This window comes from Odocoileus virginianus, chromosome 9 (genome assembly GCF_023699985.2).
Source record: "Odocoileus virginianus isolate 20LAN1187 ecotype Illinois chromosome 9, Ovbor_1.2, whole genome shotgun sequence".
NCBI lineage: Eukaryota > Metazoa > Chordata > Mammalia > Artiodactyla > Cervidae > Odocoileus > Odocoileus virginianus.
In genome coordinates, this window is record NC_069682.1 from 19,421,945 (window position 1) to 19,445,386 (window position 23,442).

Here is a 23,442-nt window from a genome sequence, read left to right on the forward strand (position 1 = left end):
CATACATGACTACTGGGTAAACCATAGCCTTGACTAGATGGACCATTGTTGGCAAAGTAATGCCTCTGCTTTTTAATATGCTGTCTAGGTTGGTCATAACTTTTCTTCCAAGGAGCAAGCATCTTTTAATTTCATGGCTGCAGTCACCATCTAAAGTGATTTTGGAGCCAAAAAAAAATAAAGTCTGACACTGTTTCCCCTTCTATTTGCCAAGAAGTGATGGGACCAGAGGTCATGATCTTAGTTTTCTGAATGTTGAGTTTTAAGCCAACTTTTTCACTCTCCTCTTTCACTTTCATTAAGAGGCTTTTTAGTTCCTCTTCACTTTCTGCCATAAGGGTGGTGTCATCTACATATCTGAGGTTATTGCTATTTCTCCCGGCAATGTGATTCCAGCTTGTGCTTTCTCTAGCCCAGCATTTCTCATGATATACTCTGCATATAAGTTAAATAAGCTGGGTGACAATATGCAGCCTTGACATACTCCTTTCCCTATTTGGAAATAGTCTGTTGTTCCATGTCCAGTTCTAACTGTGGCTTCCTGACCTGCAAACAGATTTCTCAAGAGGCAGGTCAGGTGGTCTGGTATTCCCATCTCTTGAAGAATTTTCCACAGTTTGTTGTGATCCACACAGTCAAAGGCTTTGGCATAGTCAATAAGGCAGAAATAGATGTTTTTCTGGAACTCTCTTGCTTTTTCAGTGATCGCAGAGGTAAGTATTAATAATTAGGACAAAACTGTGTACCTGCAGAGCCTAAAATATTTATTACCCTGTTTTTTTTTCTAATCTCTTAATCTGACTCCTAATCTACAAACTAATTCCTAACTGGATCTCAGGAATCTGTGAATTTTTTCTCCAGAATTTTCTTCTGTAGAGGTTTTATCTTACTGGTAAAATGACACATGTTCAATTGTGTGGAAAGACATGGACTTCATTTTTAATCCTTATGTATGTATTTTAACATTTACTCTGTTTTCTTTATCTGAACATACTACCTTTGCAAAATAAGTTGTACTTGTGAAGCCCTTTCCACAAACTGAGATCAGTTAGAGATGTGATGAGATTTATGCTTTAATCTCACAATTGACTAGATGCTGCAAACTAGGAGAGTATCGTTTCCTTTCTAGGCTGCCTTATTAACTGGGGTTCGTTTAACATGGTTCCTGAGGGCTTTGAAATCAACATCCCATTGAAGCTGAGTGGAAAATAGTACAATTAACTTGAAGTATCACTCTCCAACAATCTGCTTTGGTATTAGGTAATAGTGAGAAGAAAGTAATAGCTTGAAAATAAAAACACTGGAAATCTTTTGTAGTTAGGAACTCAGACTGTTGAAATCAATTTCTAGGGAATATTTACAAAACCACATAATTTCTATTTATAAATATTGAATAAATATGTGTTCCATATTTGAGAGCAATTTAGATTTTTCTCTCACAAGATTTTATAATATAAATTTCCAAATATGGTGATAAGGAACTTTTAAGTATAAAACATATTTCATATTACCATGGTAAACAGCAACATTTTCTAACTTCTGTCTATATAGTGAAAATTTTGCTTACTCATTTTCAAGAGTTCTTGAACTTGTTACATACATGCTGCAAAGACATTACTTAGGTGTTAAAAACAGCTGACATTTACTAAATGTTGACTGTGTACCAAACACTCTAGTTTTAGTTCTTACCTAATCCCCCTCCATCATTTTACAGATGAGGAAACCAGTTTAAATAGGAAAAATAGCTTGCATAAGATCACATACCTATTTGGCGTCCAAACCAGACTTCTACCTAAAGCAGTTTGACCCTAGACTTTTCATCTGAATTATGTTCCCCTGCAAAGTCTTATGAGTATGAGAAGCATGAAAACAACCAATTGTAGTGTAATAATTGACATTAGCACTGGTGTTGAGGGACATTGAAAACAGGGTGCTATCTCTTCTGAGTAAGAGGGAAAGGAGATGCTTCTGGAAGGAGATAAGGCTTGCATTGTATTTGGTCTACTAATTAGAGATGAAGAAGGTACTCCAGACAAATGTAATGGCATGTTCAAAGGCAGAGACTCATAAAAGAGAGAAACACAAGCAGAGAGGGGTCATAAGCACAGGAGATGGGCTGGTAGAGCGGAAAGAGGCCTGTTGTGTAGACATATCATATAGGAAGTCAGCGGGTTTCCCACTTCAGTGTGGGGAGAATCACCAGGGACGCCTGTTTGCAATGAAATTGCTGGACCTGGGTTGTAGGAGAATCTTACTCAGATCCAGGAATCTGCATTTCAGCAGGAACACCGGGTGATTCCAGGTCAGGAGAGCCTCTCTGAGTTCTCTGGAAATCAGTCTGCTAGAGCACAATGTGGTTAGTGTCGTGATGTTTTAGGGAAGCAACACAGCAGCTGAGTGGAGGGAGGAAGGTGTTTTCAGAAGTGATTTTTTTACTTATTTGTTGTTCGGTTGCTCAGTCATGTCAGACCCCATGGACTACAGCACACCAGGCTTTCCTGTCCTTCACCATCTCCCGGGGTTTGCTTAAACTCATGTCCGTTGAGTGGATGATGCCATCCAACCATCCCATCATCTCATCATCATCGCCCCTTCTCCTCCTACCTTCAATCTTTCCCAGAATCAGGGTCATTATTTAGAATTTTGAAATAATAGAAAGGTAGCTTTTCTTAATGATTGGTACAACACACACACAGAGACACACACAGACACATCTTCTTGTTTGTAATTGGTTTTTGATGCTGTTTAAATTACTAGGTTTTAAAATAAAATTATGAAAAGGCAAAGTCCTGTTTTGTTAATTTTTAAAGGCATCATAAGGTACAAAAATGTATGAATTTTTCAAACCAAACTTTATTTGTGTTTTTCCATTGTCGATCCTTCCCACCCTGGCAGTTAGTAAGCTGTGGATCAACTAATAGGTAATCAATTGTGAATAAATAAATGAATGAATTACTTAATTGAATTACATATTTTCAGTAGAACCTAATTTCACACACAATAATTGAGAGAGTATTTAATAACTCAGGCAAACTGCAGTGTTTCTGTACTTTTCCCTGGGATTAATATAATAATTTAAGGGACCAATTACTTAAGATAAAATTGACTCATAAATTTAAGATTTGGTACTGTCTTATTACAATATAAGGTAAAAGTTATTATTTCCCACTGGCTTTGAGTACATCCAGAATGGAATAAGTAAAGACAAACTGCATTTAAAAATTATCTGTTGCATTTAATTACTTGTCAGATGATTCCCAAAATATGTTCTTTGTAGAAAATTGATAGATTCCCATCTTGCAAAAGAGAATGTCAGTATACTTTTCAATATTTAAGCAAACTTTGAAGGGGAGAAAAAGAAGAGGCAACAACCATCTGATTCATCTGGAATTAGACTCTAAACGTCAGAATCTCTTTGGGTAACCAGAGATGGCCTTGACCAACTGGGGATTCTCAACTCAGAATGCTAGATCACACACTGATGTTTATTCCACACTTGAGCTTGTTCAGCACAGATGGTAGGTATAAAATAGCTGAGCTCTAATGGATCATGTCCAGGCAGAATGATAGATATGATCTTTTCTGTTGACAGTCGAGCTGTTTTCACATTCCACTTGAATTAAATTGTGCTCATTCATGCTATGGTACATGATCTCTGGCAAGGATTCTTAGAAAAAAATCATGTGGACTCACTGCAAAACAAGGGAAAAAAGAAGTTGTGAAGTAACAGTGTAAGAAAACATGAGACTAAAATTGAACAGCCTGTAAGGATATAAGACAAAAAACCTCCATTTATTTTGAAAAATACATAAATATCTATTTAGATTATTAATATGGATTTATATTTATAATGTATAAGTATATATGTTTATATATTAAAATTCAGGATCATTGTAAATCCTTACTTTTCATAGACTCAAAAATATATGAAAAATAAGACTCAAAAATATATGAAAAATAAATCATGTGTCAGATATACTTGTTGTTGTTCAGTCACCCAGTTGTATCTGACTCTGCAACCCCATGGACTACAGCATGCCAGACCTCTCTGTCCCTCACTATCTTCTGAAGTTCGTGTCCATTACATCCAAGTTCACGTCCATTGCATCGGTGATGCCATCCAGCCATCTCATTCTCTGACAGCCTCTTCTCCGTCTGCCCTCAATCTTTGTTCTCATCAGATAACCAAAATACTGGAGCTTCAGCATCATTCCTTTCAACGAGTATTCAGGGTTGATTTTCCTTAAGATTGACTGGTTTGATCTCCATGCTATCCAAGGGACTTTCAGGAGTCTTATCTAGCACCACAGTTCGAAGGCATCAATTCTTTGGTGCTCTGCCTTCTTTGTGGTTCAGCTCTCACAACGGTATGTGACCCCTGGAAAGACCATAGCCTTGACTATGTGGACCTTGATCAGCAGAGTAATATCTTTGCTTTTCAATACACTGTCTAGGTTTGTCATAGCTTTCCTGCCAAGAAATAGTCATCTTCTGATTTCATGGCTGCAGTCACCATGCACAGTGATTTCAGAGACCAAGAAGAGGAAATCTGTCACTACTTCCACCTTTCCCCCTTCTATTTGCCATGAAGTAATGGGTCTGCATGCCATGATCTTATTTTTTTAATATTTAGTTTTAAGCTGGCTCTTTCACTCTCCTCCTTCATCCTCATCAAAAGGCTCTTTAGTTCCTCTTTGCTTTCTGCTGTTATAGGGGTATCATCTGCATTATCTGAGTTTGTAGATGTTTCTCCCGCCTATTTTGATTCCAGCTTATAACTCATCTAGCACTGCATTTCTTTTTTTTTTTTTTATTAGTTGGAGGCTAATTACTTTACATCATTACAGTAGTTTTTGTTATACATTGAAATGAATTAGCCATGGTTTTACATGTATTCCCCATCCCAGTCCCCCCTCCCACCTCCCTCTCCACCCGATCCCTCTGGGTCTTCCCAGTGCACCAGGCCCTAGCACTTGTCTCATGTACCCAACCTGGGCTGGTTATCTGTTTCACCCTAAATAATATACATGTTTCAATGCTGTTCTCTTGAAACATCCCACCCTCGCCTTCTCCCAGAGTCCACAAGTCTGTTCTATACATCTGAGTCTCTTTTTCTGTTTTGCATATAGGGTTATCGTTACCATCTTTCTAAATTCCATATATATGTGTTAGTATACTGTAATGGTCTTTATCTTTCTTGCTTACTTCACTCTGTATAATGGGCTCCAGTTTCATCCATCTCATTAGAACTGATTCAAATGAATTCTTTTTAATGGCTGAGTAATATTCCATGGTGTATATGTACCACAGCTTCCTCATCCATTCGTCTGCTGATGGGCATCTGGGTTGCTTCCATGTCCTGGCTATTATAAACAGTGCTGCGATGAACATTGGGGCACTGCATTTCTTATGGTGTGCTGAGCATATAGGTAAAACAAGGTGACAGCAGACACTTTACTTTTCATAGGTAGATACATGAAAAAAAAAATTCACGTGTCAGATATACTAGGAATGCTCAAATATACTGCTTGTCCTAACTTTAAAGTATTCACAGTCAAGTTTGGTAAATAGGTGTGTCTGACTCTTTGTGGCCCCGTGAACTGTATAGTCCATGGAATTCTCCAGGCCAGAATACTGGAGTGGGTAGCCTTTCCCTTCTCCAGGGGATCTTCCCAACCAGGGATTGAACCCAGGTCTCCCTCATTACAAGCAGATTCTTTACCAGCTGAGCCACAAGGGAAGCCCAAATAAGACATGAGGCTGAAATTTAATATAAATGAGAAAAGTTAAATAGTAAAGTAATATGTGATCACACCAGTGATGAAACTTTATCAGAATTGGCTCTGGGTAGTAATTTCTGAATCTTGTAAAGTGAATGAACTGTAGTTGCATTTTCTGTAGGGAGGGCAGAAATTATTTTAATCAAGAAAGAGAGTGGAGGACTACCCTGTGGTCCAGTGGTTAAGATTCCATGCTTCCAATGCAAAGGTTGTGAGTTCAGTCCCTGGTTGGAGAACTAAGATCCCACATCCACAGAGCCCAGTCAAAAACTTTAAAAAAAGAAGAAGAAAGAAAGTGGGAGTGAGCAAAATCTCATCAGCCCAGTGCTTGCTTAATTTGACCTTTTATTTTTATTTTTATTATTTTACTTAACTTCTATTGGAGTACAGTTTCTTTACAATGATCTGTTAGTTTCTGCTCTACGGCAAAGTGAATCAGCTTCTTTGGATTTCCTTCCCATTTCGGTCACCACAGAACACTAAGTAGAGTCCCTTGTAAATCCAACCTTTTAGACGTGACTTATTCATAGGAATTATGTAGGCAGGAATCCACAAGAACACACTCAGCTTCACTGATTCACTAAAATAACTGACAGAAAGGAGAAAAAGTTGTGCTCCAAGTTGCTGTTTATTACAACAAAAGGACGCATTAAAATCAGCAAAGGGAAGGAACATGGGGGAATCCAAGAGTGACAAGGCACGGCTTCCAGTCTTTCTCCCTCAGTGGAGTCCACACTTAATTCTCCCAGCAACTGTTTGTGAACACGCACACCAAGTATTGCCAACCAAGGAAACGCATCCAAGTCTTGGTGTCCAGGGTTTTTACTGAGGGCCATAACATAGATATGAAATTTTCCATGACTAACTTTATCTCTATTCTCCAGCCCCTCAAGGGTCAAACTGATGCAGCATGGCCCAGGGCTCCAAGCAAATAAAAACAGACATGCACTATAAATCATTTTGTTGGTGTGAACTATCTCGCATAGCCCAAGACCCAAGATATACAAAGACGCTTTTATCAGGCAGGATATTCCAAGGCCTTAGACGTGATCTCCCAGGACTGGACAAGAGCCAGTTCTTTCTTTGGAATGTGTAGGTTTGAACATCTCAAACCTGACTTACTAACCTTTTACTGTACAATAGGGAAAGAGTTTTTGTGACTGCAGATCTTAAGTTTTAAAATGTAAGTAAAATAAACAAGATCTGAAATCCTGAAAAATGCCTGCAAAAATTTTTGTATATGTTTGTTGTAATAATGAAAAATTTATACGTATGAGGAAAAGGAAAACCAGCTCCATAGAAAGGCTACTGTCTCGCCTTTGTGTGAGGATCTCCGTATTGTGTGTGAGCCTCACTAGAGTGACCTGTCATCTCGTGCAAACAATGGCATCATTACCTAAGGTGTGTGTAGGTGGTTACACAGAACTCTGTAAATGCTCATCCGCTGCTCCAGCTAACAGTTCTGTAGAAGAAAGTTTATGTTGTGCACATTTGAAAATTAACTACTTACCAGTGTTTCTCTTTTAATTTCTACCTCCACTCTGTGCCGCATACTTTCTTTTCTGATCTACAACATGGCTGTCTCTGAAGATGTTCCAGTGGATTTGATCGCCATCGGCAGGACTGGGTGGACAGTGGATGCCCTGAAGAGGTACAGGTGCGCTTTATTATGACAAGATTGCTAAGACCAAGCTGTCATATATCATTGCTGCAACTTAATGAAAATGGGGTCTAATTTAATAAAAAGAGCCAGCAGTCATTGAGCCCTTATATGTACCAGATGTTGGGTTTAACTACATATATTATCTCAATTTACTCTCATACCTATCCTATGAGATCAGAGCTGTTATTGCCTCTGTGGTACCAAGAAGGGACGGGGAAAGGATGAAGGGTGATGTTGGGGTAGGGGTGAAGAGAAAGAATCTGGAGCTAGATATGTGACTCAGGAATTGTAGAACCAGGATTTAAATCTCTTTGATCAAAGGGCAGCTCTCTTAAATATTTGCTGCTTTTTTGAGATTTTTTTTTTTCATCTTTTTCACTCAAATAATGAAACCAGTGGTATGGAGGAAGAGATTGATTACAGCAAATCAGCATAATAGAAGAAGGTAGATGTGGTCTAACGTGGAAACAGTAAGTCTCAGGCAAACATCATGGATACAGTTATGCAAAGAAGTGATCCAAGCAAGTAAAAAAAATTGCAGAAGTGATTCTAACGTGTTTAAAAGTTTTTCAGTGAATTGCATTTGCACTGAGTTCAGAGTCACATAAAAATATCCCATAAAGTTCACAGAGAAAAGTAGTATTTGTTCTTTCTCCCTTTGTTAAGTTTTAGGTATATATTTCTTATAAAAACCATTACAGTTTTACAAGTTTTTTTACTCAGTGAAGCATATCATGTCAAAGAGCTGTTTTTAAAACTATTAGGGAATCCCGGTTACTAAAGCCTTTTTTAATTAAGTTTTTATTTATGATGTCTCATAAATATCTTGAGAAATGCATTTTTCAGGATATTCTTGAACTTACTGCCACAGTAGCTTTAATCAACTTTTTGACACCTGGTTGGGGGGGTGGTGAATTACAATAATGTATACTGATTTATTAACAGTATTTCATTTCACTTATTTAACAATGATACTTGAAAAATAAAATATATTAATGAGAGTATAGTTGTGTTTTCAGGTTGATGTTTCTTTCAGGTAATCACAGTTACCTCAATTAAAAATGTTGAAATTGAATATCAAAAGTGTAATTGAGACATCGTAATTTTCTTGCTTCAGTGTGTACACAGCATGAAACATAAGCTATTGAGAAGAATCCACCACATTCTAAGCCCTCCTAAATAGATGTGTGGGGAATTCACCATGTCCCATGGTCTGTGCTAAGCACTAATGTTTTTTTAATTATTCCCTCTTCCCAAGAAGCTCAGACTCTAGCACATTCTATAATATCCAATGTTTCCTTTTTATTCCATAACTAAATAGTCAAATTACTAGCTCTATTCTGAGCAATTCTAGACTTCTGTTACAGGTAAGTAAACAGGGTCACCAAATCCAGTCTATTTTCTGTGCCTGAAACTAGGGTTAAATTTTCCTTCTGATCTTGTGAGATGAATTTATTCAATAAGTGCAGATCCTAATATGAGAACTTACTATTTACTGTTCTAAGTCCTGCTAATGTAAGTGTGAGAAATATGTGTAGCAGGGGAAACACACACTGAACAAAGAACCACACCTAGAGAATGACACTGGCAAAGAGGAAAAACCTAAGGGCATGGTCTTGTCCAGTGGGATAAGGGAGCATTCGTTTGAGGAGGTGATATTTAGTGACTTCTGAGGGGTAACTGAAGATAAGAAGGGTGGTGAGAGGTAACACTGGTGAGGTGGACAGGGCCCAGTATGTAACATTGAAGGAGTTTGAGCCTCATGTTAAAGGCAGGAGAAAGCTATCTGGAGGGTTTTAATTAAGGGGATGATATGATCCAAACAACTTTTTGGAAGAATTAATACATTGTATATTACCCTGTCTTAATTGCTATAGTTTTATAAGAAATATCATTAGCTATAGAACACACTTTGCTTTTGCATCTTCTCGGGTGTTTTGACAACTTTTGAACTTTTTTTCCTCATATAAATTTTAAAATCAACTTGCAATATCTGTAATCAATCTTGTCAGTATTTTTACTAAAAGTCTGTTGCTCAGTTGTGTCCAACTCTTTGTGACCCCATGGACTATAACTCGCCAGGCTCCTCTGTCCGTGGGGTGTCCCAGGCAAGAGTAGTGGAGTGGGTTGTCATCTCCTTCTCCAGGGGATCTTCCCAACCCAGGGATTGAATCCACATCTCCTGCTTAGCAGGCAGATTCTTTACCACTGAGCCACCAGGGAAGGCCCTCGTTTTTACTGAGGTTACATTGAACTATGAAATTATACTGCATTTCCAAATTATGGAAATTTTAAATTTCATCTTTTCATTATTGACTTCTTACCTAACTGAATTGCCAGAGAGCACATTCTATATGACACTGATTCTTTAAAATTAGTTGGAGCTTTTAATGGAATAATGAATGAGTCATTTGTAACAAAAATCTACATGTGCTCAAGAAGGATGTGTATTTTCTAACTGATTGGTTATTAAGTTGGATAAATGGGTTCTAGACTTTTTCACCATAAGCTTCTTTTCCATAAACATCTTTGCCACAAACATTCTTGCCAAGTAAATGGCCATGAGGTCCTACTTTTGCCATAAAAGATACAATAAGGAAATATAAAAGAGAGACATTAGAAAGGATATAATGAAACATGAAAGTGAATAACAAAATTAAAAAGATTTTATTGAGAAATACAAAGTATCTGAATGCATTTAATGTGTGTGGAGACTCAGGACAATACTGTGCAAGTAAGTGACTTTATTCTATGGGTTGAACCTAAGCACTTGCCTTCCAAGTCTTTTGTTCATAGTATCACACATTTCTTTGCTACTAATTTGTCTGTTTGTTCAACATCCCAATGTTATTTTCAGTAAAATTTCTTCCTTCTTGAAGAGAGGTATCAATTTCAAATGCTAGGATGCTTGTTTGTAACTGAGCTTTCTATTGTGTTATAAAAGCCTCTGCACTGCTGTTTGTTCTTGGCATTTTGTCACATGGCCATCGATAGATGTTACAAAGTTTTATGGGAAACGCAGATTCACCTCCATGCCTTCAAGGTCCTTGGCCTCTTTCCTGCTGTGTCTTGTGTTTCAGAAGAAACCAACTCTTGGGCAAATCATCATCTGTCATGATTTCTGTTCTGTGTATATCCAACCAAACCACCAGCCAGATATTTTATCTTTTACAGCAAAATTGCCTTACAGCCAATTAGTTATGTGGCAAGAGTATTTTCAGCAAAAGTGCATGTGACAAAGATATTTACAGCAGAGAAGATTATGATAAAAATTCCGGGCACGTGATAAATTCAATCAGACTCTCTCCATTCTCTTCATCTTCACCTTCTGAGCTCTTTGGAGGTAGGCTGGACCTGCTCATCACTTCCTCGCATAACCTCTCTTTAATATCATCTATTTTCTTATTTCTCTGTACTGTATCCCAGGGGTTTTTTTCAGATCTATTAGCCAGTTTATTAATTATCTCTTCCTCTTGTTCAATCTGCTATTTAACCTATCCATTGAGGTAGTAATTTCAACAATGGTGTTTTTCATTTTTTAGTGTCAATCTTTGTTCAATCTGCCATGTCATTTTTATAGCCTGTTTACTAGTTTATTTTTAAAATTTCCTCTTTATTTATTTATATATTTCGTGTATAATTTTTATATGTTTCACACTGGATGATCCCAATTTGGGATCGAAAAGTTTTTACTAGTCTAATTATGTTGTTTTTGTTTTTGCTGGGTCTTTGTCAGACTACTCTTTTTCTCTTTGTGTTTCTTTTTGTGTCCTTTAATTAGTGGTGCGTTTGTTTGATCTTATTCCATGGGCATTTCTAGGATGTAGGTAGATGATGTTTTCCACTAAAGAGGTTTTGATGATGGAAACCTGAGTGCTTCAGGGGGTGCCATCTGTTCCTGCATTACTATGGGGAGGAGAAGTTTGGATTAATCTCCCCCATCTACTGCTGGTACCAAACTGATCTCCTTAGAGCATAATTAGTTTCTGACATTTTTACCTTCAGAGCAAACCCTGCACTTTTGCTTTACCTAATGTATATTGCTCCTGCTGTCTTTATAGCACACAGGTTTTGCTTTATTTTGTTTTGGTGGTGGAGACAAAAGAAAGGCCCCTTCAGAGATTTTCTCTACTTCTTGAAAATCCTCGTAATGCTTCAAAATTCTTGTTTTATCCAGAATCCACTTGTATTATGGCAGGAGGACCAGTCAGGATCTGTGGTCTGCCTTTACTGCCATGAGCAAAACAAGGTTAGGACTTCAGCTTAACCATTAGAGTAATTAAGAATACTGTTATACAGGGTGTGTTTGTGTGTGTGTGTGTGTGTGTGTGTGTGTGTGTGCGCGCGCGCACGCAAATAGAACCACAGGAGAAGAATAATGTGTGACAAATTCCATCTTAGACTTACTGAGCTTGAGATGTCTGTGACATCCACCTGCATATAAGTCAATAGATGAATATTTGGGCCTAAAATCCAAGAGAAAGATGTGGACTGGAGATAGACATTTATGCATAATTAACATAAAGTTGTTAATTGAATCATTGGTATGGAGGAGATTGTTAGTGACCATGCCTATAGAGAAAAGATAGTTCAGGACAGATCTGTAAGAATTACCAACCCTTAAAGCAAAGAAAGAAAGGGAGAAGCAGTTGTGAGACAGGTGTCAGCAAATTGATGAGGGTGTGTCACAGAATCTAAGGTTAGAAAATGGGCAGACAGTGCCAAATGCTAGTGAATATTGAGTGTATATGGAAGGTGTGGTAAATAAGGAGGTATTTAGAAGCATTAGTATAAGAAGTTTCAGTTAAATTGTGCTGGACCAAAACAAACTTGTGGGCATCTGTGAAGCCCAAGGATGGTCCATCTCTCTTGAATTCCGACTGTGAATGGAAGGAAAAACAAGATGATCCCAGGATGCATGTGGAGAAGAGGGAAGATGGAGTTTTTAAAATAAGCTGGGATGTGCTTGAGTACGGTTAAGTGCTGATGATAACAAGGCAGGAGAGAATTAAGATTGAATACTGAAGAGAAAGGAGGAGGTCAGATGAGCAGGTTCACAATACCTGAGAAGGTAGTCTGGGCTAGGCCAGGGCAGACACTGAGGGAGCAGCTGTTAACAGTGGACCTGTCCATCCCAATGGGAGGAAGGACAGGTCAGTACAGATTAAAGTAGGAATGCTGATCTGTAAATAAATTTTAAAAATTCTTGCTGATGACTCGCTTATCAAAGATATAAAAAGTGAGGCCAAGGGTAAAATTGGGAGACACATTATGGAATGGCAGTTCTAAGTAGAGTGGAGAGGGTTTGAAATTGATGCTGAGGATAATGAGAGGAGGTCAGCCCAGCTGGGCAGTATTGCCAGGCAGCACAGAAGCCCTTGCTGGGGATGCTGGAGGTGAGGTTGTGGAGCTCCCAGTGGGAGGCTGTGTGCTTGTTCTCCAGCTCGCTCTTTCTCTCTCTCTCAGCTTTGGTGCAGGCAAGGAAAGGCAGAGTTTTTACTGTATTCGGTATTGCCGATTTTCTAAGAAGGTGATGTGGTAAACAAAACGAAAAACAGGGCAAGATGCTTAAAAGATATTGAAAAGCAAGGTTGAAGTGATGGAAAAACAAGAGTAAAGGGAGCACATCACTGCGCTTGGGTTTTCTACAGAAGCGCAGGATAAGAAGAATGTGAGTGAATAGCTACATGAATAGATGGGAAAAAGGATAACTGAATGTGTGATTTCAGGACTAAAGCATCCCCAGCTGCAGAGAAGGTCCAGGGTGTGGGGATGATAACTCAAGTGGAGTCAAGGAGGAGATCACGAGATTACTGAGGCTGAGAAGATGCAGGAACTAAAGTCTGTTGGATTGAATGGGCTGCTAGGATGTTGGAGAGAGTAAGCTGGATCATATCTAATTAGTGACAAGGAAACCATGTTGGATGTTCTTCCTGAAACAGCAATACAGCGCACCGCATGTTACTAATGACAAGAGAACTTTAAAGCGGTATTTATTTAATAATACTTTTCAGTTGTGGGATAAGTACCATCCATATGTACATAGTTATCTTCTATTAATAGTCAAGGCCCAACAGAGGGATGAAGTCCTTTGAAGCACAAAGAGGTAGGGAGAAATAGCAACTCCTAAACCATAAAAGTTTGCATGTTGGAAATTGTTATTGGTAAATGTCATATTGTTTATTCTTGTGGGCTATAAATGAAAAATATGATATGCACCTTGTCCTAGTGTAACTCTGCTAGGTAGAAAATATTCTAAGTGATTACCTGAGTGCTGTTCAATCCTTTGCATGGGTGACTTTGAATATTTCATAAAGGAAAGCAAAATTTTAATCTCAAATATCCATTTAACCTGTGGTAAATTATTTTTGAAGCAATGAAGTATTATAGAGCAGTTCCATTTTTCAAATTTAGCATTAACAATTTGATGTGAATGGAATACATTCTTTCTTCACACACTTAACCATGTCTTAAACCTTCTGTTCATGTACATCTTTCTTCTAATTTGAGTGTTTCCCATCATGTCTTTTAAAAATATATTGATATAAAGTTTAGGTTAAGAAGAACAGTAATATGAAAAGTTAACTGCAGAAATGATGGAATCCAAATATCTAAACATGGAAATGCTTTCTAACATCCAATTTTATATATATACATATACATATATATATATATATATATATATATATAAAGTCAGTAAAATCTATAACTATAGTCCTGTACAAAAAGTATTCCTCGTCTTGATTTGAGAAGCCTTTGTGCATTACAGCCCAACTTCTTTTATTTCTTTTGTTTCTTCTATTATTTTTCTTCTTGATATAATTTTTAAATGCAGCTCTGATCACTCCTCCATTGTCTTCCCCTGTTTCTCTTATTAGTCAAAAGAGAAGATGTGTGACCCCACAGATCCAGTGGAAAGTTCTACCCGAGCCAGCACCACCATACGCGCAACAACCGCACAATTCGGGGTCTTGACGACCACCAGAAGGGCAGCCACCTCCCAGCTGCCCACCAGCCTGCCCACGGAAGGTGCCCTGCAGACACTTTTTCTCTGTTACCGAAGGAGGGAATTCACTGCTGACATGTACAGGAGAGGTTCTCCAGGGGGAAATTTTCTCTTCAGCAAACTAGATTTCTTAGGAATGTCTACAAGGGAAAACACAAAATTATGATGGAGTAAAACTATGTGTTTTTTTTTTTTTTTTAATGTATGTATGCCTTTTATTAAGATTTAGTCTTTAATGGTGATCTTGGCTACTAGAGCCCCTAGAAAAGAGAAAGAACTTCCTCGCATGTCCTTTCCTTCCTTCCTTTCTTGCTGAACTTTGTAATAACTGTGTTTAACATTTTAATCACAGGATAGGAAGGCAAAATGCATAGAAAATGTCCATTGATTTTGTATTCTGAATAATAGGTAATTCTACTAATACACAATTCTTATATTTGCCTGGATACAGTCAGTGAAATATGCTGGCCTATAACCTTATAGAGAAGCACTGTGTATGACACAGAAATTGTACTAGAGAAGCATTTCCTTTGCCAGGAAAGGCAAAAATACTAGAGAGCATGAATGCATGCACACAGCTCATTGGGGAAAGATGGTATATTAGCCTAAATTTGTTAGTCATTTATTCTGAATGGTGCCACTAGGGAGAAATGTGAGACCAGTTAGCCAAGAGTAAGCCTTGAGGGGAAAACATCGTCTTATTTATTTTCATAAGCCTTGCTTTAATTTGAATAAGATATTAAACTTGAATCTTTTGCTCTTAATTGAAATTTAATTGGATATTTAAAGTTAACTGGAATAAAGTGATAAAATGAGGTGAAGGATAGCTGCTAAGTACATTTTATTGCTTTTAAAACCAACATATTTTAATCCATCTTATTTGGGGTTGTTATGTAGCCTGAGAAAAATATTTCTGTAATTCAAATCCTCCCCTTTAGAATGAAATATACAACTGAAATTAAAAGCACATTCTACATTTCATTCTCATAGGGCAAGATCATTTTGTATATTATTTTGGTCATATTTGTTAGCAATGAATAAGCATTTTACTTTTGAAGTTAAGTTTGTAAATACTGACAAATATTTACTATTCCAATTAACTTGGAATTTCCTTGATTTTGGTTTTTATAATAAATAAGAACTCTAGAGTCTTAACTACAGTAAATCATTTTAGAAAATTAAAATAAATGTATTTTAAATCAAAGTTATAACAGTGTACTTTTCTCGTAGCTCTTAAGAGTCATATAAAACTTTATTAAAGTTTTACAGTCTTGATCTTACAATCTCAGGAAGTTTAGTACTGCATCCTATAAGGTAAGACTAACTCTCATTGACCTAGAAATTTACTCAGTAAAGATTCAAAATCCATTCCTGTTAAACAGTTAATGCATTAGTAGACAATTGATTTATGCACCTTAAAATTTTTTCTGTTGTAACTTTGACTTTCTCTTCCAGATGATACCAAGATAGCTCTACATCTAAAAGATAATGGAGGTAGGAACTGACATTTTTCTTTTATAAATATTTTTTAGATACTAATCTATTTCATTCATTTAAGCATGAGAAAGGACTTGTGGGCTTCTAAATGTAGAATGAGGTCATATTTTACTCCCTGATGGTATTTAACCCAGGAAGAATTCAACGGTTGACTTGAAAAGTCAAATTGTTTCAATAGCGGAGTGAAATTCTAATCTCAGTGTTTGCCTATGAAATTTCAGGATGCCACTGACCAATTGTAAGGTGAAAATTTATCCACACCGCTTGCTGTTTCTTATTGCTATAGTCCTTGGTTTATTGGCTGCATATGTGGCTATCTACAGGTATTGGGTTCTACCCTGTTTTTCTCTACATTGACTATTCAACATCATTTAGAATTAAAATTAAGAAATAGAGCAATATGGAAATATACCTTTACTAGGCGTTTTTATCTTTTATGCAAAGAAAAGGATAAAAAGTAACCTGAGGAAGAATAGTTAATAAGTAGATAACTAGAGTTTCTCTAAGACAATTTAGGAATGTATGTAATAGTACTTGAAAATTTGAGGAAGAAAGCTTTACCAAAACAAATCTGTAAAAGATATTGACCAAAATTTTAAAATAGTTCTTTTCCTTTTAAATTATATTAGGTCATATGTGCAACTCTATCATAGAATGCTGGATTTCATGAAAGAGATGTAACTGTTTTAGTAACTGTTTATTCAGTTCAGGAAGGGGGTTTCCTCTTAGCAGAATCTTTCATGTAAATATGGGCTCACTGTATTATTGATCTTGACACAGTCTCACTTTTGCAGCTCCAGGTGATAACCTGAGTAAGTCAGAATCCAACATATATGGTGTTAGGTATGTTTCTCTCTGTATTTGTAGAGAATAGTTTCTAAATTACTCAGTCTAAGTCAAGAAACAAATATTTCTTTTTTTTTCTTAGGTTACTGTATATCTGTATCTATATATTTAGATCAGCCCATTTAAAAGAACAGCTGCTTAGCTTCTTCATATATATCATTATCTCATCAGTTTTCCATTGTCTTGCTTCTGTATCACAATGTTTTATTTCATTTATTTCTTATTTATTGTTATATTAATGCAATACGTGGATAGCTTCACAAGTGGCCGTTTGCCACGTATACACTAGCTAGAAATAAAATCTTAGCGTTGAAGGGACTTTAGCAATTACCCCATTCAAATTTTTCAGAGGAGGTTGTTAGTGAATCTAAGTCCTAATGTTGGGGTTACCTCCTTTGGATGGAGGATGTTAAAAAGAAATAAATGGAATGGAGGAGGGGTCCCCAGAAGCTTCTGTTGTATTTTCTATATGTAATTATTAATACAGGTAGTAGTTATATGTGTTGCTATATTGTTCTCTATTCTTTTTTCTTTAATATGACTAAAATATTCTATAATGCTAACAGGAAAAAACTGGAGAAGGAAATGGCAACCCTCAGTATTCTTGCCTAGGAAATCTCATGGACAGAGGAGCCTGGTGGGCTACAGTCCATGGGGTCACAAGAGTCAGACATGACTTAACAACTAACCAACAACAACGGAAAAAACAAAAGATTCCCATTATCAAATAGCTATGAGATATTCTGGTTGAAAGAAAATGTAAGAAATTTATTTTCTGGAAAACTGTTTAAAGCTTTTATCGTTTATTCATTCATTTACTTATTCCTGCCAAGTGCCTGCTAATTGCAAGGGATTGTATATGCTTGCAGCTATGGTAGTGAAAATGGTTTAGACAAATTCCTGGCTTTCAGAAAGCATAGATTCTAAAGAAACTCCAAGATGGTGATAAAGATTTAGCATCTGGCATTTCTCCACTATTTGGTCTTAAAATTTTTTTACAAATAGCTTTCACTGACTTAATGTTTTGTGGAATACACTTTAGGAAATAGTTTTCTAGAATGTTACCAGTTATCCCAAGGAAAATCCTTAGTTTTGTTTAATGCAGCGAGGAACCGTAAAACTTTGATTTTTTTTTTTTTTAAATGCAGTGCATTAAAACTATCTTATGACACTGAGAAATCAAGTTAAGTAAATTCCAAGATTGAAATGGAGGGCTTCTTTTCTTTTTTCGTCATACTAGAAAAATTGACTATTGGATTTTCAGATGATATTAGATCACTGATATGCATCAGGTAGTGCAGTGGTAAAGAATACACTTGGCCAGTGCGGAGAGACTCCAGAGATGAGGGTTCGATCCCTGAAACAGGAAGATCCCCTGGAGTGAGAAATGGCAACCCACTCCAATATTCTTGCCTGGAAAATTCCAAGGACAGAGAAGCCTGGCAGGCTACAGTCCATGGGGTTGCAAAATGTCAGACATGACTGAGCTACTGAGCACAAACATGCATCAGGTGCCCGTCAGAGTTCCAAAATATCACAGTAAGACTTCGTATGTCTATACTCTCTTCATGGCTAGGTTTGCTTATGAAGCACTTTTCCTAAAAGCGCAGTTAGAGCAGACCAACTTGACCAGTGCTAAGATAAACGTTCCTTTCAAAGAGTACTTAAGATCGCACATTCCTTTTTATAGCAACTTTATTAAGTTAGCATGCTACCACAGCTTTTTATTTTATGGAATATGGAGATGTAGGAAGGATTGCCAATTTCAATCCAACTTCATTAGTTAATTAAACATGTTGAAAACAGAATTCAGAGTCATTCTCCTCCTCCAGCTTAACATTTTTTTCTTTTTTTGAGATTGAGGTAATAATGGAAAAGGATGCCTAATTTAAATGCTTTCTCACATTTATCGAGAATTTTTTTTAAATGCAAGCTAAGACATTTGTATAAATTGCTGTGTATTGCAGAGAAATCCAGCACATTTTCTTTTGTGATTTAATTGGATGTTCTTAAAACCACTTTAATTTAGAGGTCTGTACTTTTCTAGAAAAGAGAGTGACATTTATCAAAGTACTCAATGTGTAGCTATATTCTGCTCTTTGCATACGTACATCATCTTCTTTAGATATTGGAATTACCTTGGCTCTCAGTCTTCCTGGAATATTTCTGTGAGTTAAAGTAGTTGATTTTCTCAGTGGTATCCACAGCTGACCTGATTATAAATTCACTTTCCAGGAGATTTCCCTTCATCTTTGATATGAAAACATAAAATACTTCTGAGCAGCTGGACACCAGAGGCACACAACAGGGCTTCTCATTCACGGGACCCAGACTGAGTTCCAGTCTGCAAAAATCACTCCTGATAAATCGTCACTTGTGCACTGTATTTCCTGCTGCAATTAGATCAGGTCCAGGAAGAGCCTCTGCGTATTTCCAGTTAGTGGTTTGATTGGAGACGTTTTATCAGTCTTCGGCATTGAGTGACTCTTAGAGAACTGAGAATTTTCACTCAATGCCGAAGACTAATAAAACATCTCCAATCAAACCACTAACTGGAAATATGCAGAGGCTCTTCCTGGACCTAATCTAAGAGACTGAAAAAATATCTAGACAAAGAGAATGATTCCTAATGAATGCAGGTCCCATTAGTAAGTTAGCACTGATTAGCCATTATAAATGGCTGAATATAAAAACTCAGAGGAACCAATATACAGATAGTATTTTGTCTCTAACTGAAATGTTCCTACTTGCGTGTTTATGGTATTAAGTTGCAAGTAATATATATGTCTAATTAAGTAGCATTTCTGCTCTTTATTCATGTGAAAGGCAGGTAAGAAGAAGGAGGTAAGAGGAGGAGGAGAGGAAGGAGGAGGAGGGGGAGAATCAAAGAAAAATAGGAAAGGCACTTATTGTTTCCTACATTCCAAGCACCGTTCTAAATGCTGTACATGTATTAAGTCGTTTAATTCACACAATATCCCTTTGACTGGTCCTGCCCATATTTCCATGTTTTAGCTGAGGAAACGGAGGTGCAGAAAGGTGAGGTTACCTGGCTAGTACGTGGCAGAGCTGCCATGTGAGTCTGTTTAGTCTTAGTGTGGATTCCGGGACCTTGGCAGCCGCACAGTATGCCTGCTCCCGTGCAGCGCAGTCCTCTTAGAAACTTCGCATGGGAGGCGCCAACCTAAGGCGTATCATTCACACCTCCAGTATTCTTTTTCCTCTTCTATAACAACTGATTATACTTATAAGTATTTAGAAGTGAAACTTCCTTTTGCCATGTAATTACGCCTTACTTTTCATTTTAGCCTTTGAAAATCACAATGCATTGATCCCCCTGTGTAACTGAGTCCTTTCTGAAACACTGGCCCGTGTTCTGCAGGAGTATTCTTTATTTATGTTCAAAAACTAAATTCTTTCAGCCTTCCAGGTTCCTCAAGAAATTCAAGTTTACTTCTCCATTAAGGGGTTCCTATAATGTATTCTTTAAATAATATGTATTTCTGTGGATAATGGTTATAAGCATTTAAAACTACACCTCCCTTGGGTTTTCAAATTCTGACAAAAGCTTGTTAGAAGCGTCACATTTCTAAGGAATTACCTAGCTGTATGTTTTTAGCTGGTGCAACTATTGACTGCCTCCTTTGGAGTTTAATTAGTTGCTTCCAAATGACAGTCACCACTCACCACCTAAATAGAAATGTAAATGCCTTCAAGATGGAAACTGGAAAAAATTATATTTAGGGCTGAAATAGGTCTTCGAGTTGAATCAATGGCAAAGTCTTTTAACTGAGAATTGAAATCTTCAACCAGATTCAGCTCAATTTAGCAAATGGAGTTGTGCCATTCTGCTGCACTGCAGATGTTAAAATTATATCAAGCTCTAAAATCCTGTGGTTGATTTTATTATTTAAATTTGTTGACTGAGATTGGGTACTGTGATAATAATACCAAAAGCTGCATTCTCTCTTGGTTCCTCTAAAGATTCTACCTTCTGATAAAGTCATGTTTCTTTTTAAAAAACATATTTGAATGTAAGTTCTTAATTACTAATGATATTTGAAGTATGAGCACCCAAGACATCACTGGTGTGTCATGCAGGTGGCACTGTGTTCGTCATTTCTTCTCATTGCTAGGAAGTCTGCTAAACCTGGACTCTGAAAGGCTGTGTTCTTGAGTCGGAAGGTGGGGTCTTCATCAAAAGGATGCTGAAGTAACTACATTAAGCAGTTTGCAGAATGTGATCAAGTTAATTCTGGAGCACAGATATGCAAGATGATTAATTTTAAAGAGTTAATACAGAAATATTACTTTGAATGAATTATGGAGTGGTCCGCCTAAATTCTGAATCTGTTGTGTTTAATCTTCTACTTGTGAACATATAAGGCCTTTTATCCAAAGATAAAATGTTAGAACATTATTCTGACTTTTTCACTAGACTACTTCTAAGGTTATATTTTTATTACCTAGTGTGTAGTGACAGATCAAGTGTCTAGTGTTTCATTTATCATTCAGTCAAATTATTTTTTGACTTTAATACATAAATCATCAAAGTCACCTATCTTTCACTTTTTTCTCCTACCTTCCCTTGCTATTTTTTTCATGTTTTTCTTTAACAGCGATCAGAGTCTTGTAAGCAAAGGGAAACTGTTACTACCTTTTGACAGACTATTGAGTATCTATCACTTACTGTTTCTAAAACTGTAAAAATATCTTGGCATTCGGTTTTATCTTTTGCTCTGTTTGACTACTTTTCATGAGCACTAACTCTATAAGAAAGTGTACAAGTGCCATAATAATGAACATTTCTTACACTTCAGAATATTATTTTGAATGTCCTGTAAGGATTAAGAAATTCTCTCCTAAAATTTTGTTTAGAGTAGTGTTTTTCAACTTTTTATGTACATAAGCATCATCTGGCTATTCTCATTTTATTATTCTAGTTCCTAAGAACCCCAGTGCTCAGACTGTTCTCCATAACACTTAAATCTGAACCCTGGGATCTGGGATCTAAGCATCAATACTTTTTAAGCCCTCAGGCGATGTCTACGTACAGTTCCATTAAGAACAAGTGGTCTGAGGCAGTGCTTCATAAATATTAAGAAGCATTGGAGTCATCAGGAAAAGAGAGAATCTATGCAAATCTGAAATTCACTTGAGAAATACAAGCAAACTATACATTTAGACATCATCAGCATATAATGATAGTTGAAATTATGAGTGAATGAGATCACAGAAGAATAATGTAAAAATGAAAAGGGCAAAGGACTAATGAGGGAAAACACACATGCATGCTACATCACTTCAGTCGTGTCCAACTCTGTGTGACCCCATGGACTGCAGTCTGCCGGGCTCCTCTGTCCATGGGATTCTCCAGGCAAGAATACTGGAGTGGAAAGCCATTTCCTTCTAAAGGGGATCTTCCTGTTCCCAGGGATCAAACTCGTGTCTGTTATGGCTAACCTGCATTGACAGGCAGGTTCTTTACCACTAGCACCACCTGGGAAGCCCATGAGGGAACTCGGCAGTTGAGATTTTGCTGGGGGAAAAAAAACTCAAAGACAGCAGGACAATCAGAAGAGTTTGGAATCACAGAAAACAAGAAGAAAATTTCAAGAAGCAAGTAGTGAACAATGCCAAAGACAAATGAAGAAAAAAAATAGAAAAGTAACCACTGAATTAAATAGTGAGTTGACATTTGTTGACCTTGACCTGATAGTTCTATAGTCCACAGATGCACAGTCCCCAGAGAGAATCTGAGAAGTTGATGAGCAATAAAGAAATTGAAGTCAAATGGGACACACTGCTATTTAAAGAAGCTTGGTGAGAAGGGAAGTAGGATTCTGTTGTTTCTTTAGGAGTGTATTTATATGTTAGAGGTGTTGAGAAGAAAAAAGACATGAAGAAAAGGAGTTGAGAGATGACTGAAAATGAAGCAATATATGTGCAAGCAAGGATGGGCTAGTCCACGTGGATGAGAGGAGATGGGTAAGAGGCAGAAGTTTAGGGAATTCCTCTGAGCTTGTTGTTGTCTCAGTGTGATAGGAGACGGCAATATGGCAAGAGTGAGTGGGAGAGGTCAGAGTATGGGGCCCAGGAGTTGAAGTAACCCACAGAACATTTCTGAAGGAAATTGAAAAGGGAACCTCCTACGTGTGTTTGAAGGGTGTGCTAATGTGAATTTGGAGCCTGCTGACCATGGTGACCATCCTTCTGCTTTGGTGACATCAACACTAAATGTTTTCATGTGTGCTTGAATCAATGCTTATTGATTCAAGAAATCATGGAATGTGGATTCCTTGAATCCATATGGAATATGAAATATGCTGATCTGGCTTAAGAAAGCAAAAAAAGAAAAAGAAGTTTTCTCTGAGAGAAAAAATATGTTATTTTTAAAAAGACATAAAGCTTTAAAGACAGTATTTTAATCTGTTAGATGGTAAATTTAGTTTAATATTTTTAGCAGCTAGGTTTTCACTGGCTTACTGTTCCATTAAAACTAATTTTTGCTTGAATTTTATTCTGCATGGCCAAATAATACCATGCAAGATTTAAAATGTATCTTGGGTAGCAAGGACAGGCGTTAATTATTTAACACTAATTCATAACAGTAAGTACTGTGACCAAATGTTATTATTTCAGTTACAGTA

The 23,442-nt window shown here is 37.0% G+C and overlaps 1 protein-coding gene across 3 annotated transcripts in view; it reads left to right on the forward strand.

The window, feature by feature from the left end:
- Positions 1-23,442, forward strand: part of PLXDC2 (plexin domain containing 2) — a 423,511-nt gene that overhangs the window by 346,019 nt on the left and 54,050 nt on the right. For 2 of the 3 annotated variants that reach the window (XM_020911626.2, XM_070472041.1), the window contains exons 10-12: positions 7,371-7,437; positions 14,322-14,472; positions 15,905-15,943. In XM_020911626.2, the coding sequence (XP_020767285.2) occupies positions 7,371-7,437; positions 14,322-14,472; positions 15,905-15,943 (257 nt within the window). The remainder of the gene's footprint in view (positions 1-7,370; positions 7,438-14,321; positions 14,473-15,904; positions 15,944-23,442) is intronic. The other variant, XM_020911627.2, reaches the window with a different exon arrangement.